The 12,500-nt window shown below is 36.1% G+C and overlaps 2 protein-coding genes across 2 annotated transcripts; both read left to right on the plus strand.

Annotated features, from left to right (window-relative positions):
- Nucleotides 1-3,559: 3,559 nt before the first annotated feature.
- LOC137625610 (protein FAM200C-like) lies at nt 3,560-4,192 on the plus strand. The gene has a single exon (XM_068356521.1). The coding sequence runs from the start codon at nt 3,560-3,562 to the stop codon at nt 4,190-4,192; it is 633 nt and encodes a 210-aa protein (XP_068212622.1).
- Nucleotides 4,193-4,207: 15 nt separating this feature from the next.
- LOC137625611 (protein FAM200C-like) lies at nt 4,208-12,342 on the plus strand. The gene is made up of 3 exons (XM_068356522.1): nt 4,208-4,675; nt 10,978-11,138; nt 12,288-12,342. Exons 1-3 carry the CDS (start codon nt 4,208-4,210, stop codon nt 12,340-12,342), a joined length of 684 nt encoding a protein of 227 aa, XP_068212623.1.
- The last annotated feature ends 158 nt before the right edge of the window (nt 12,343-12,500 follow it).

Below are 12,500 nucleotides of genomic sequence, written 5' to 3' on the forward strand. Positions count from 1 at the left end.
TTTGATGGCTACAAGATATGTATCAATTTTCTTAGGTATTTTGTACGTCCGATATATGAATATACGTTAGTTTTGAATCTCTGACTAGGAAGTGTTGTGGTAAACTGTTATGTTCACTCTTAACAAACATTGTGAAATTATATTAAACGCTTGAAGCATCAAAACCTGCACTGAGGTGTCGTTGGTTAGTGATGCTGAGAGAAGCACTAATAGCAAGGCAGAGGATTACTGTCCAGGTAGGCCTACAACCAAATCATAAAAAAATACATTTTCATCTACGACTCACCTGTTATTATTATTATTATTATTATTATTATTATTATTATTATTATTATTATTATTATTATTATTATTAGCTAAGCTCCAACCCTAGTTGGAAAAGCAGGATGCTATACAGTAAGTCCAAGTGCTCCAAATGGGAAAAAATAGTCCATTGGGGAAAGAAAAAAAAATACGCTACAAGGAAAGTAATAAACAATTAAATTATAATATTTTGAGGAAAGTAACAATATTAGAATAGATATTTCAAATACAGTAAAAACAGAGGAATAGAAATAAGAAAGTATAGCGTGCCTGAGTGTACCTTGAAGCATATATAATCATATATTATCAGTCTATGACGACATATATCCATAACTACAACTTACGGGCTGACAACTCAAGAGCCCGTGTCTCACGAACGAACGAAGAGACTCGAAAGTCAGTCATTTTGTTTATAACACAGATGCTCTACCTCTGCATAGTGGATATTTTCTATTTATAGAAACACTTGAGCATATAGTTGCACCTCTCACAATTAAATGATGAAAAGAAATTCTTTCAGCATTGGTTGTCTATTTCATTTACATTTTGGTTATGTGTCTAATCTACATTGTCATCTGAGGTACCTGGGAAAAGAATTGGATATCCTTCGGCCATAAGTATTGAAGGAATCGGCAAAACATTCAATATCAGGATTCCTTCCCCCTGCCACTCGTACTTTTCCATTTTCCATCTAGAAAAGAAAAATGATAATATATTGACAAATGAATCCGACCACGAAATATTCCACACTCCAAGAAAGATTCTCTGACAGCGCCTTTGCTGGTATAACATACGAACCTCTTATACTCAAAATATGATATTTTGTCCCATGTTTATTTATATATTTTTCTTGAATTGTTTATTTAATTGTTTTAAAGGCCGGTCATGAATGGCAGAAGCAAGGGACAGTGACATTGTCCTAGCAAGACAATGCCCTAGAGGCTGACCATCTATAGCAGCGTTTCCAAACCTGGGGTGCTAGAACCCCCTGGGGGTGCTGAAATCAATTATTGGGGGTGCTGGGAAGCGATACACACACGACGTTAAAATATCACTTCCTAGCAAGGCGTGACCAGTTCTGCAGTACACGTTCGGTACTTGTTTGTATCTGACATGAGAGCGGCGAGACTGTGGGACTAGTAACAGCCAGACAGTAGCACTGTAGTTGTTCAGTATCAGTGTAACAGAGCAGTACAGCTCCTACATATTTGAGTTTTGTCGCCATATCTAAGACTATCTTTTATTTCCAGTAATACTGGTAAGTCCATTGGAAAGTATACTCTCTCTCTCTCTCTCTCTCTCTCTCTCTCTCTCTCTCTCTCTCTCTCCAATGTGTCGCTTCATATAATTATCTGTAAAAAAAGTGATGACGTTTTTCAATACTTAAGTATTGAAAGACTAAAATCTTGGAACCCTGGTATCAGTATATGTTTTGAATCAGTGTGCATGTTATCATTTCGCTTAGTATTTTTCCTGAATTAGATATATTACAGTTACCTGGTTGTTTTATGTTCATTCTTTATCTGAAATTAATTGTCGACCTTTTCCGTGATAGTTTCTGGTCAAAAGTAAGAAGTATAAGTGTGCAAGAATTGAATAATAATAATAATAATAGAATTTAGCCATCAGTATGTAGGTACACACACATACGTTTATTCTTTACAAGTTTTCAATGTATACACACATTTGGAACATAAACACCACAAGCAGGGTTTCAACTTTAGCTAAAAATACCTTAAAATTGAGTAATCAGATTTCCTTTCACTAGTTTAGGCCAATAAGCAGTCTCTTTTAGGGTTGGCATATCTGAACAGTCAAAATACCGGACGGTTCCCTCTTGAACACCCCCCCCCCCCCTCCCCACCTTCATGAGTCGTAAAAAATGCAGTTTGTAAGAGCTACAACTATATGTGTGTGTGTGTGTGTGTTCGTGCGCGCAAAAATAATTCGAAAGAGAGAAAAATGAACTGACCTCAAGGCTGATTTATAATAATTATATTTAATATAGTTACATTCTTCTTTCTTCATTAGGTCTGTGGCTGCATCATAAATACTGTGTGTGTGTAAATAATTATATATATATATATATATATATATCCTGTGTAAACACACACACACACACACACATATATATATATATATATATATAGTGTATACACATACTCTGTATATATATATATATATATATATAATGTATTAATTTATTCATTTACATAATTTTTATTTGTTGTTGCTGTTGTTATTGTTGTCTTTGTTGTTGTTATTTTTATTATTATTATTACATATATATATATATATATATATATATCTATATATATATATATATATATAAATATATATATATATATATATATATATATATGTATATATATACATATATTTTCATCATTAAAGAAGAAATTATGGACATTTGAAGAAATTTTAACATTCCCCTCAGACCATGATTTTGACACCTAAATCCAGGACATGTCTGAGAAAATCAGGACATATGGCAACCCTAAACCCTATTTCCAACATATTTTTTTTATAAAAACTTGCTGCTTTCTTCTTGTCAAATATATATTTTGTACTCTGCTTTCCTTTCTCCCATATCTTCTCATTTTTCCTCCCGCAACCCCATCTAATACTATACCCCTCCCAAACCCGCCACCCATAGTGAAATCAATATAATTATAGAAAGGATAGGGAAGCTATGCTCGATTTTTTTTTTAATTAGATTACCGTTGGGAGGGCAGTAGTAGTGGAGAGGCTAACTGTTAATAGCATTATGTTTTGATGATAATCTGAGTCTGTTTCTTTGTTTCTTAATGTCATTTATAAAAGTTTCATTGTTGCTTTTTTGTTAGAATCCTTCTCTTCATTCATTTGCAGGTTTATGTGAATCTGCCATGCCGAAGACACGCAAATGGAGTGATGAATATGTTAAATATGGTTTCACTGCATTCCTGGACGATAAGGGAGGACCAGACCGGGCACAGTGTATGACTTGCCATTTTATCATTTGCAACTCAAATTTGAAGCCTGCTAGACTCCGAGACCACCAGTTGAAGCATCCAACCACAGAACATGAACAGTCTCTCGAGGCCTTGCAGGCGAAGAGGGCTAGATATGAAAAGAAAGGTACACTACCCAACTTGGATTCAAGCCAGTGCAAAAACCCCTTCTACAAGCTTCATATGAAGTGGCATACCAGTGCATTAGGGCCAAGGCTTCGCATTCGGCTCCAGAAAATTTGATTAAGCCATGCACCATTCGGATGGTTGAGTTAATTTTGGGAACAGAGGCAGCCAAGAAGATGAAGGATGTGCCTTTGTCCAATAATGTCATTAGAGGAAGAGTTGAAGATATGAGTTGTGACATTTTGGACCAAATTGTAGAGGAGATTCAAGCAAGTCCTACCCGCATTAGTCTGCAGTTGGATGAATCAACTGATGTTTCCAACCTAAGTCAACTGATTGCGTATACCCGTTACATCAAAGATGGTGAGATTAAAGATGAATTCCTCTTCTGTTTGGCTTTGCAGACAACGACTAAAGCAGCAGATGTATTCCGACTCTTGGACGAATTCTTTCAGAAGCATCAGATCAAGTGGGAGAAGGTAGGATCAGTCTGGACAGATGGTGCCCCAGCCATGCTGGGGAATAAGTCTGGCTTTGCTGCTCTAGTGAAGGAGAGGGTACCAGATATCATTACGAAGCACTGTGTACTCCATCGCCATGCTTTGGCGGTAAAGACATTGCCATCTCATTTCAAAGAAGTTCTGTCCGTCTGTGTTAAAGTTGTCAATTACATCCGGGGACGTGCTTTAAACCACAGAGTGTTCAAGTTATTTTGTGAGGAGATGGGAAGTGAACATCAGGTGCTTCTCTTCCACACTGAAGTGCGATAGCTCTCCCGCGGAAAAATGCTGGCACGTATTGCAGAGCTCGCTGATGAGATTGCAATATTTCTCCGAGAGTATCAGAGTGATTTTGCTGAAAATTTTGAGGACGAAATTCTCATTCTCTCCCTCTCCTACCTGGCAGACATTTTCGGTCATCTGAATGTTCTCAACTTGTCCATGCAAGGCATGTTTGCTAATAACATTGATTGTACAGAGAAGGTAGAAGCCTTCAAGAAGAAAATATCACTGTGGAAGCGTCGAATCCAGGGAGGAAATGTGGGAAGCTTTCCTATCTTGGATGAAAAACATGGAGACAAGACAATCCAGCCAATGCTTATAGAAAATATTGTTGCTCACCTCTCTCTCCTAGAGACCACTATGGCACAATACTTTCCCATTGATCATTCATTTCCAGAATGGATACAGCAGCCCTTCTTGGCAGATATGGATGATGATGATAACCTAAAGGAGGAGCTTATTGATCTACAGGTGAACCAGGGTTGTCAAACAAAATTTCGCACACTACCCTGTCAGGTTTCTGGTGTGATCAGTTGGTAGCATACCCTGGATTAGCAAAGGCAGCACTGGAAATGATCATCCCATTTCCAACTACCTACCTCTGTGAAAAGGCTTTTACCACCATGCTCCAAATCAAAACAACTGCCCGAATCCAACTTCAAATTGGGTTGCTTCCTGATATGAGGGTGGCTCTGGCCAACACAAAGCCTAGAATTGAGAAACTAGTTGCCTATAAACAACAGCAAAAATCACATTGATGTATGTACAGTATGATTGATTACCCAGTTGTACATATTTAAATCCATGCAATTTAATTTTATATAATTTTTTTTTATTTCTTTTATAAACAATATTGGTATTTTGTGTTAGTTTTAAGGAATGAACAAAATAAAATTGATCAAGCAGTACACTTCACATTCCTTTATCATTTTAGTTACCTAGTAATAAGATATTAATGATTAAGATAATTAGAGGGTGCTGGACTGCTTAGACATGACAACAGGGGGTGCTAGGGTTGGAAAAGGTTGGGAAACACTGATCTATAGATATGATCAGCGGTCAAGCTCCCTCAACACCCAAGCTGGGACCAGGGAGGGCCAGGCAATGGCTGCTGATGACTCAGCAGGTAGCCATATAAGCTCCCCCAAGCAAGGATGGTGAGGTTACAAACACTTAAGGAACTAATAAGTTTGAGCGGGACTCGAACCTCAGTCTTGCAATCCCCAGGCGGAGACTTTACCGATAGGCCACAACAACCAACAAGAGATATTATCCCCTCCTGATCGGTACCAGTTTTTTTGGGGGAGGGTGGGGGCTGGGGGGTGGGGGTGGGGGGGTGGAATTTTGATAACCATTTTCCATGGACAAGACAACCCGATGATGGAACAGTATTCAGAATTTTGATAATTCTTGTCGAAGAGATTCTCGAAATGTTATGTCATTTTTAATATGTTATACATGAGTCCAAAGAAGATATTCTTCTTATATATTTGATTCCATATTAATTTTAGGGAAAAAAGCAAACTTCAAGAAAAAGTCTTATTAGTGTTTTGTTTTCATAAAATATACACTAAAAAGAAATCAAATAAACAATTAATTTCCCTCTTAATGATTTTATTAACTGGTCTAAATCACCTCCTTACCTCTAGGGTTGTGGTAGCCTATTGGTAACGTTCCTGCCACTGGGGAGCAACAATCACTCAGAAATTATCCAAACTGCCATGTGGTAGTTAGGGAATGGTGAGGGGGTGGGAAGGGCTTAATATGTGTGTGTGCATATCTATCTAAATATTTAGCCGTCATTATTGACAGGTCGCATACACTAGTTTGATAATAGAGTTGAATTGTGTGTACTTCCTGTGCAAGGGGAAATTGTATGAGCTGTTAAAGCCACACTTTGCAGTTAGGTGGCAGTAACGACTTAACTTCTACCATTAAGACCAAGACCTCTTATAATTATCCAGCTAGAATATCTTCCTTTTTTTTTTTCCTTTTTTATCTTGTTTTCATTTTATCCGCTCGTTGTGCAGGGAGCATACATAAATGCATATATAACCTCCTCACTTGATTAAACGAGCTGCAATTCTCACTCAATTATCTGTTTCTTTACATATTGTCTATTGTTAACTTCTGCACTGTGATTATTCGATGGCCATTAGGGTAAGGGTAGAAGAGACTCTTTAACTATGGTAAGCAGCTCTTTTAGCAGAAGGACACTTCTAGATCAGACCATTATTCTCTAGTCTTGGTTAGTGCCAAAGCCTCTGTACCATTTTCTTCCACAGTCTTGGGGTAGAGTTCTCTTGCTTGACTGTACACTCGGGCACACTATTCTATGTGTTTCCTTATTTCCATTCCTCCCTGAGTTATTTTACCTGTTGGAGCCCTTGGGGTCATAGCATCCTGCTTTTCTAACTAGGGTTGAAGCCTAGATAATAATAATAATAATAATAATAATAATAATAATAATAATAATAATAATAATAATAATAATAATAATAATAATAAACTTAGTCCCTTTCAAAGAATATTTATCCTTGTGCTTTGGAGGTCAGTCCAATAAAAACGGTTGTCTCATTAGCAAAAACCTTTGTACGAATGCTGAAAAAGAAAAACATTTTCAAAATAGTAACAGATTGTAATTCAAGGATGATTAAGGTGACTGATATTGACCATTATACTCTGAGGCTTTGATTCTTGTATCATTTTCATTTTTGTTTTCGATATCAGAGTGGCTAATATTGCACGGGGATTTTACAATAGGTAAATTGAGTTTAATGCGTCGTCTATACATAAGTGGAGTTTTTGATTTTTCAGTTACTCGGGCATTAGGAAAAATCAATTGGTTCATGGTATATCATACACAAACACTCTCTCTCTCTCTCTCTCTCTCTCTCTCTCTCTCTCTCTCTCTTCAAATCTATAGACTTCGGATATTCTGAATTCTGTCGAGGTATACCGGGACGCATTTCTAGTCTGATAGTGCAATAGTCTGATTATTACTATTATTATTATTATTATTATTATTATTATTATTATTATTATTATTACATGGATGAAATATAATAAGGAAATAAAAAAAACTACATGAGAAGTAATGAATAATGAATGTAATATATTTTTAAGTATAACAACAACGTCGAAATATATCTTCCATATATAAACGACGAAGAGAAACTTATATATACAATGGGGTCAAGACAAAGCTCCCGTGAATAGACCATATAATAGCCAAGGGATCATAAATGAACGATTAAAGGAGACTCCATCTGCCATTGCGGGCTTTTAGTCTACCTTAAGGCGTCTTCTTTGTCTTTTATTGTCTCTTCCAAAAGTTATGCCTTGTCAGACTCCATTCTATAGGACACTCGGGGGGGGGGGGGGGGGACGTGTTGTTAGGCGGGGACATAAATACTCGGAGATATGAGGTATTGAAGTTAATGACGTCTTCATTCTTCGTTTGTAGGATTTGCTCATTATCGTGTTCTTTTTATATTTTGTATCATATTGCCTTTCATATCAATAATAAAAACAACAGCAATAATAATAATGAGGATAGAAACAAAGTATCTCCCTAATTAAATAAAGAACAACGTGTCTGGCCATCTATATATATATATATATATATATATATAAACGCACTACGAGGAACATCTAAAAGGAAGTGGAAGACGGGTAACTGGAAAAGATTATCCAGAACTAAGAGGAGAGCTAAGGAACATACAGGAAACGCCAGATCTCCTGATAGAAGAAGTGGGAAAAGCTTTAAGAGCTATGTCAAGTGGGAAAGCACCAGGAATAGATGGACTACCAAAGGAATTGCTTGAAGCAGGCGGTGAAATGGTAGAAAGATGGTTGTGTGAATTATGCAGGGATATAGTAGATGGACAAGCAGCTCCAAATGATTGGATTGAAAACATTATAATTCCAACACACAAGAAAGGGACACCACCTTATGCAAAAATTATAGGCCCATCAGTCTATTACCACATGCTTATAAAGTTTTAGCAAAAATCATACAAAGTAGAATAGCAAGGCCAGAAGAGGAAATAATTGATGAGGGTCAAGCAGGATTTAGGGCGGGTAGAGGAACAATCGATCATGTATCCACCTTCTCACAAATCATAGAAAAATTCTGGGAGAAGGAAAAAGATCTGTATTGTGTATTTATTGACTTCAGGCAAGCGTTTGACTCCATATGGAGGGAAGGAATGATTAGGATTTTGAAGGAATGGGGATTAGAACCAAAAATACTGGAAACCATCAGGAGATTGTATGAAAGGACATCGGCTAGAGTAAGAAAAGGAAAGTGTTTGACAGAAGAGTTCATAACCACTGGTGGGGTTATACAGGGTTGCCCACTATCACCACACCTCTTCAACCTATACTTGGAATGGGTTATGAGAATGGCACTTGGAGATTATGAGGGTGGCATAGATATAGGAGGGACAAAAATATCTAACATGAGGTATGCAGATGACATAGAACTTTTAGCAGAAACTAAGGAGGAACTTCAGAGAGTGTTGAGAATGGTGGAGGAGTAGTGCAGTAGGTATGAATTAGTGATAAATAGAGAGAAAACCAAAAGTAAAAAACTTGGACGCCAGAGAGAGGCCTTAGAAATACAGCTATCAGAGGGAGAAGTGGAACAAGTCATTGAGTTTAAATATTTGGGAGTGTTTTCCACAGCAGATGGAAAGATGGAAACAGCAATTCAAGACCGAATCTCAAGTGGCCAGAAAACATTTGGAAGGCTAAGAAGAATCTGGAAAGATAGAAATATATCAATTACGTTGAAAATTAGGCTATTAAGAGCAATAGTAATCCCCACAATGATATACGGTGCTGAATGCAGAATACTGAAGAAGAAAGAGAAAAAGTTATTAGCCTTTGAAATGAAATGTCTGAGAAGAATCTGTGGTGTAAGATGGGAGGACAGAATTACGAACGAGAGAGTGAGAGAAATGGCTGGTGTTGAGGACACAATTCTGATTAGAGTGGAAGATAATCAGAGGAGATGGTTTGGTCATGTACAGAGGATGGAACAGGACAGATGGCCAAAGATAGTGCTTCATGGTCATGTGGCTGGAAATAGACCGAGAGGACGACCAAGAGATAGATGGGTGAAAACCTTCAAGAAAGCAAATATAGGCGAGACATTTCAGCAGCTGGCACAGATGGCATTGGATAGGAGTCTCTGGAGAGAATGGCGATATCAGATGCAGGACCCAACCCGGAGAATTCCGGACGGGATTTAGTGAGGGAGTAAGTGACATATATATATATATATATATATATATAGGATGGTAGCTTTTGGGGAGCCTTTAGATCTACCTGCTGAGTCATCAGCAGCCTTTACCTGATCCTTCCTGGTCCTATATTGCCTATAGGTTTACCTACTTAGTCATCAGAACCCATTGCCTGGGTCTACCTGGTCTCAGATAGAAGGAGTGGTGGCTTGGGCGCTGATCATATGATTATTCTGTAGTTCATTTCCAGTGTTCCTTGCTTCTGGCATTCACGAACAATCTTTAAACTGCCAGTTATTTCATTTTTGCGATTATATTAGCATCCTACAGGAATTCCTGTAATTGAGTCGTTTGTCCAATTAAAAAGTTTTATCACGCACTCTTTTCTGGTCGTTATTATCGAATATTGTTCGGAGGTTTCACTATTGTTTTTTATAACCAACAGATTTATTTAGAAACTATTGAATTAGAAGGGAATCATTCTATTTTGAAATATTGTTTTGATTGAAAATGAAAAAAAGGGAAAACATGACACAGGTCAGATCACAATCATGGATAAGAAGGGGTCGTTAAAATAATCATTAACTTCTCTCATAAAAAAAGGGTTTTATTGATATTTTGTCTGACGAAGATAGTATTTCCTTTCGTAAAATTACTGTAGAAACTTTTTTTTTTTATTAGATATTTCCTTCTTAGGTGGAAATATGAACAAACAGCTGTAAATTGATTTATAGAATTTAAGTTCAGTTATGCTTGTAATTGCTTTTACTTTGGTATGGGTGCGAATTATGCTTGCAGTTTCTTTTAAATTGAAGTTTTGGTGTGAAATACACATTTAATTGCATTTATCTTCAAGTGAGGGTATAAAATATGCTTTTAATTGCTTTTGATTTCATGTGTGGGTTTGAAATATATTTTAAATTGCTTTTAACTTCAAATGGGTGTGTGTGAAATATGCTTATAATTCTTTTTAACTTCAATTATGGTCTTGATTTACTTTAAAAACCATGTTTACTTGTTATTAGAATTATTAGGGAAATTTTACATGTAGTTTTCTCGTGAATCTATAGAAAACGCAATCTACTATGGGTAGAATTTTTATGTTTCACCCAAGAGTCAATGGATGAAATCCAGATATCAGCCATATCTCTGTGATTTTACATGACTCGGGTCCCACTAGGGCACTTTAAGTGAAAGAATCTCTGTCCTTTGAATTGCAAGTGGGTTTCTATAACTGAATTAAACTGCTTTAAATGATTTTGTGCCAACCTTGTTTCACACGATCGTACACAGTAACTACATTTCCTTTTTTGTATGTATTATGCTTGTATCCTCGCTCTCCCCCTTGCACTGATAGGAACCTTAAATAACATGTCTGTTTTTCTCACTGTTAACTATTAACCGTTGTGCTTGTCGGTTGAACATGAAATTGCCTGTTATGTTTTGTATGCCCTTTTTACCTGCAGTTTATGTATATATAAACGAATGTTCTGTAATAATGTTTACTCAGTTGCTTTCATCCAGCCTTTCAGTCACAACCTTCTCTTGGCCCGTCACAACTTTGATGAACGAATGAGAAATACACAAATTCACGAATTTGATATTTTCAGTTTAACAAAGACTAATATAAAACCAGTTGAATGTAAAGAGGAGTTTTGTTTTGAGAATAGCTCTGTGGAAGAAAGGTAAGGACAGAGAAAATCATAAAAAAACTTATGAGAAAAGTTTAGTGTAAAGAAAAAGAACTTTTTGAAATATGGTCATAAGAAAAGAGAAATGACTGTTCGTCGACATATAAGATGAAGAACGAAAAATAATACAAGAAATGAAAAAAAAACCGAGTAAATTTGAGAAAAATAATTGTATTTGTGTTTTGGACAAAATGAAAACTGCGAATCTATAGATCTAGGATGGATTAAAATGTCTAAAATCCCAATTTATATATATATATATATATTATATATATATATATATATATATATATATATATCAGAGGAGATTATTATAGTATAGTGAACAGAAGGAAATTTGTGAATCTATAAATCTAGGATGGATAAAAAAAATTCTAAAACCTATAATTTTGGGGAATCATCGAGTAAATATGAGAAAAAAAAATATGATAGTGTTGTAAACGAAACTAGTATTCTAAAATCAGATTTAGGATGGAGAAAAAAACTCTAAAGTCTATGTTTTAATGCTGAAATCACGGTTAATTGATCCCCGTCTTGATATCGTTCCACTATTTTTCAAAATGATATTTTTGACGCAATCAGTCTTATCCTACGACTGCGATAACTAACTTTTGGCATAATGGGGAAACTTATGGCACAGCCAAATAAGGCATCAATGACAGGGTTTATGAGAATTCAGCTCTTCAAGAGGAAAGTTTCCGGGCAAAATCACTGACTGATTAAGACCCTTTGTGACCCTTGGGCTAAGGGTGCAAAAAGGGTGTCCTAAGGGTTAGAGTTTTCTTGCTTGAGGGTACACTCAGTCACACTATTCAATCTGCTTCCGTATTTCTATTCCTCAATGGGCTGTTTTCCCTGTTGAATTTGGTGAGCCCAGATGCTCCAACGGGAAATATATAGCCTAGTAAGGAAGGAAATTACCAAACTGCAATGTAAGTTATGAATAATCAATATAAGATATGCTTTTCAGTAGAGGCTCTGAAACCAAGGATGAATAATGATTAATTTAAGTCTTCTTTTATTATAAAGTCTAAGTAAAAGAAACAATTTTTTTACCGGTATACGAACAAAAGATCAAATGATGAATTTAGGTTTCAAACATTTAAATTTTATATAATTATATTTTATTATTTTTTTTTCTAGAATGTCGAAAATTAATATGAGCTATCCTTTCGAACAAGAATTCGGACATAGGTAGATAGATATAGATATGGATAGATAGATAGATAGATCGACAGACGGATAGATAAATAGATAGATGCTCTTACGAAGTCATACCTTAGTTATGAAAATTAAGTCAATTTTAAGAAAGAAGTGAAGAAGATTTTGTCAGTAATACGGGGGAAAGCGTCCCCC

The sequence above is a fragment of the Palaemon carinicauda genome, chromosome 32, assembly GCF_036898095.1.
Source record: "Palaemon carinicauda isolate YSFRI2023 chromosome 32, ASM3689809v2, whole genome shotgun sequence".
Classification (NCBI taxonomy): domain Eukaryota; kingdom Metazoa; phylum Arthropoda; class Malacostraca; order Decapoda; family Palaemonidae; genus Palaemon; species Palaemon carinicauda.

Excerpts from the sequence above, each read along its gene's own strand:
- LOC137625611 (XM_068356522.1), top strand. The coding sequence starts at position 4,208 with ATGCTGGCACGTATTGCAGAGCTCGCTGATGAGATTGCAATATTTCTC. Across the intron at positions 4,676-10,977 it reads AGGAGCTTATTGATCTACAG|CCTTTCAGTCACAACCTTCT; the intron begins GTGAACCAGGGT and ends GCTTTCATCCAG. Across the intron at positions 11,139-12,287 it reads AATAGCTCTGTGGAAGAAAG|AATGTCGAAAATTAATATGA; the intron begins GTAAGGACAGAG and ends TTTTTTTTCTAG.
- LOC137625610 (XM_068356521.1), top strand. The coding sequence starts at position 3,560 with ATGGTTGAGTTAATTTTGGGAACAGAGGCAGCCAAGAAGATGAAGGAT.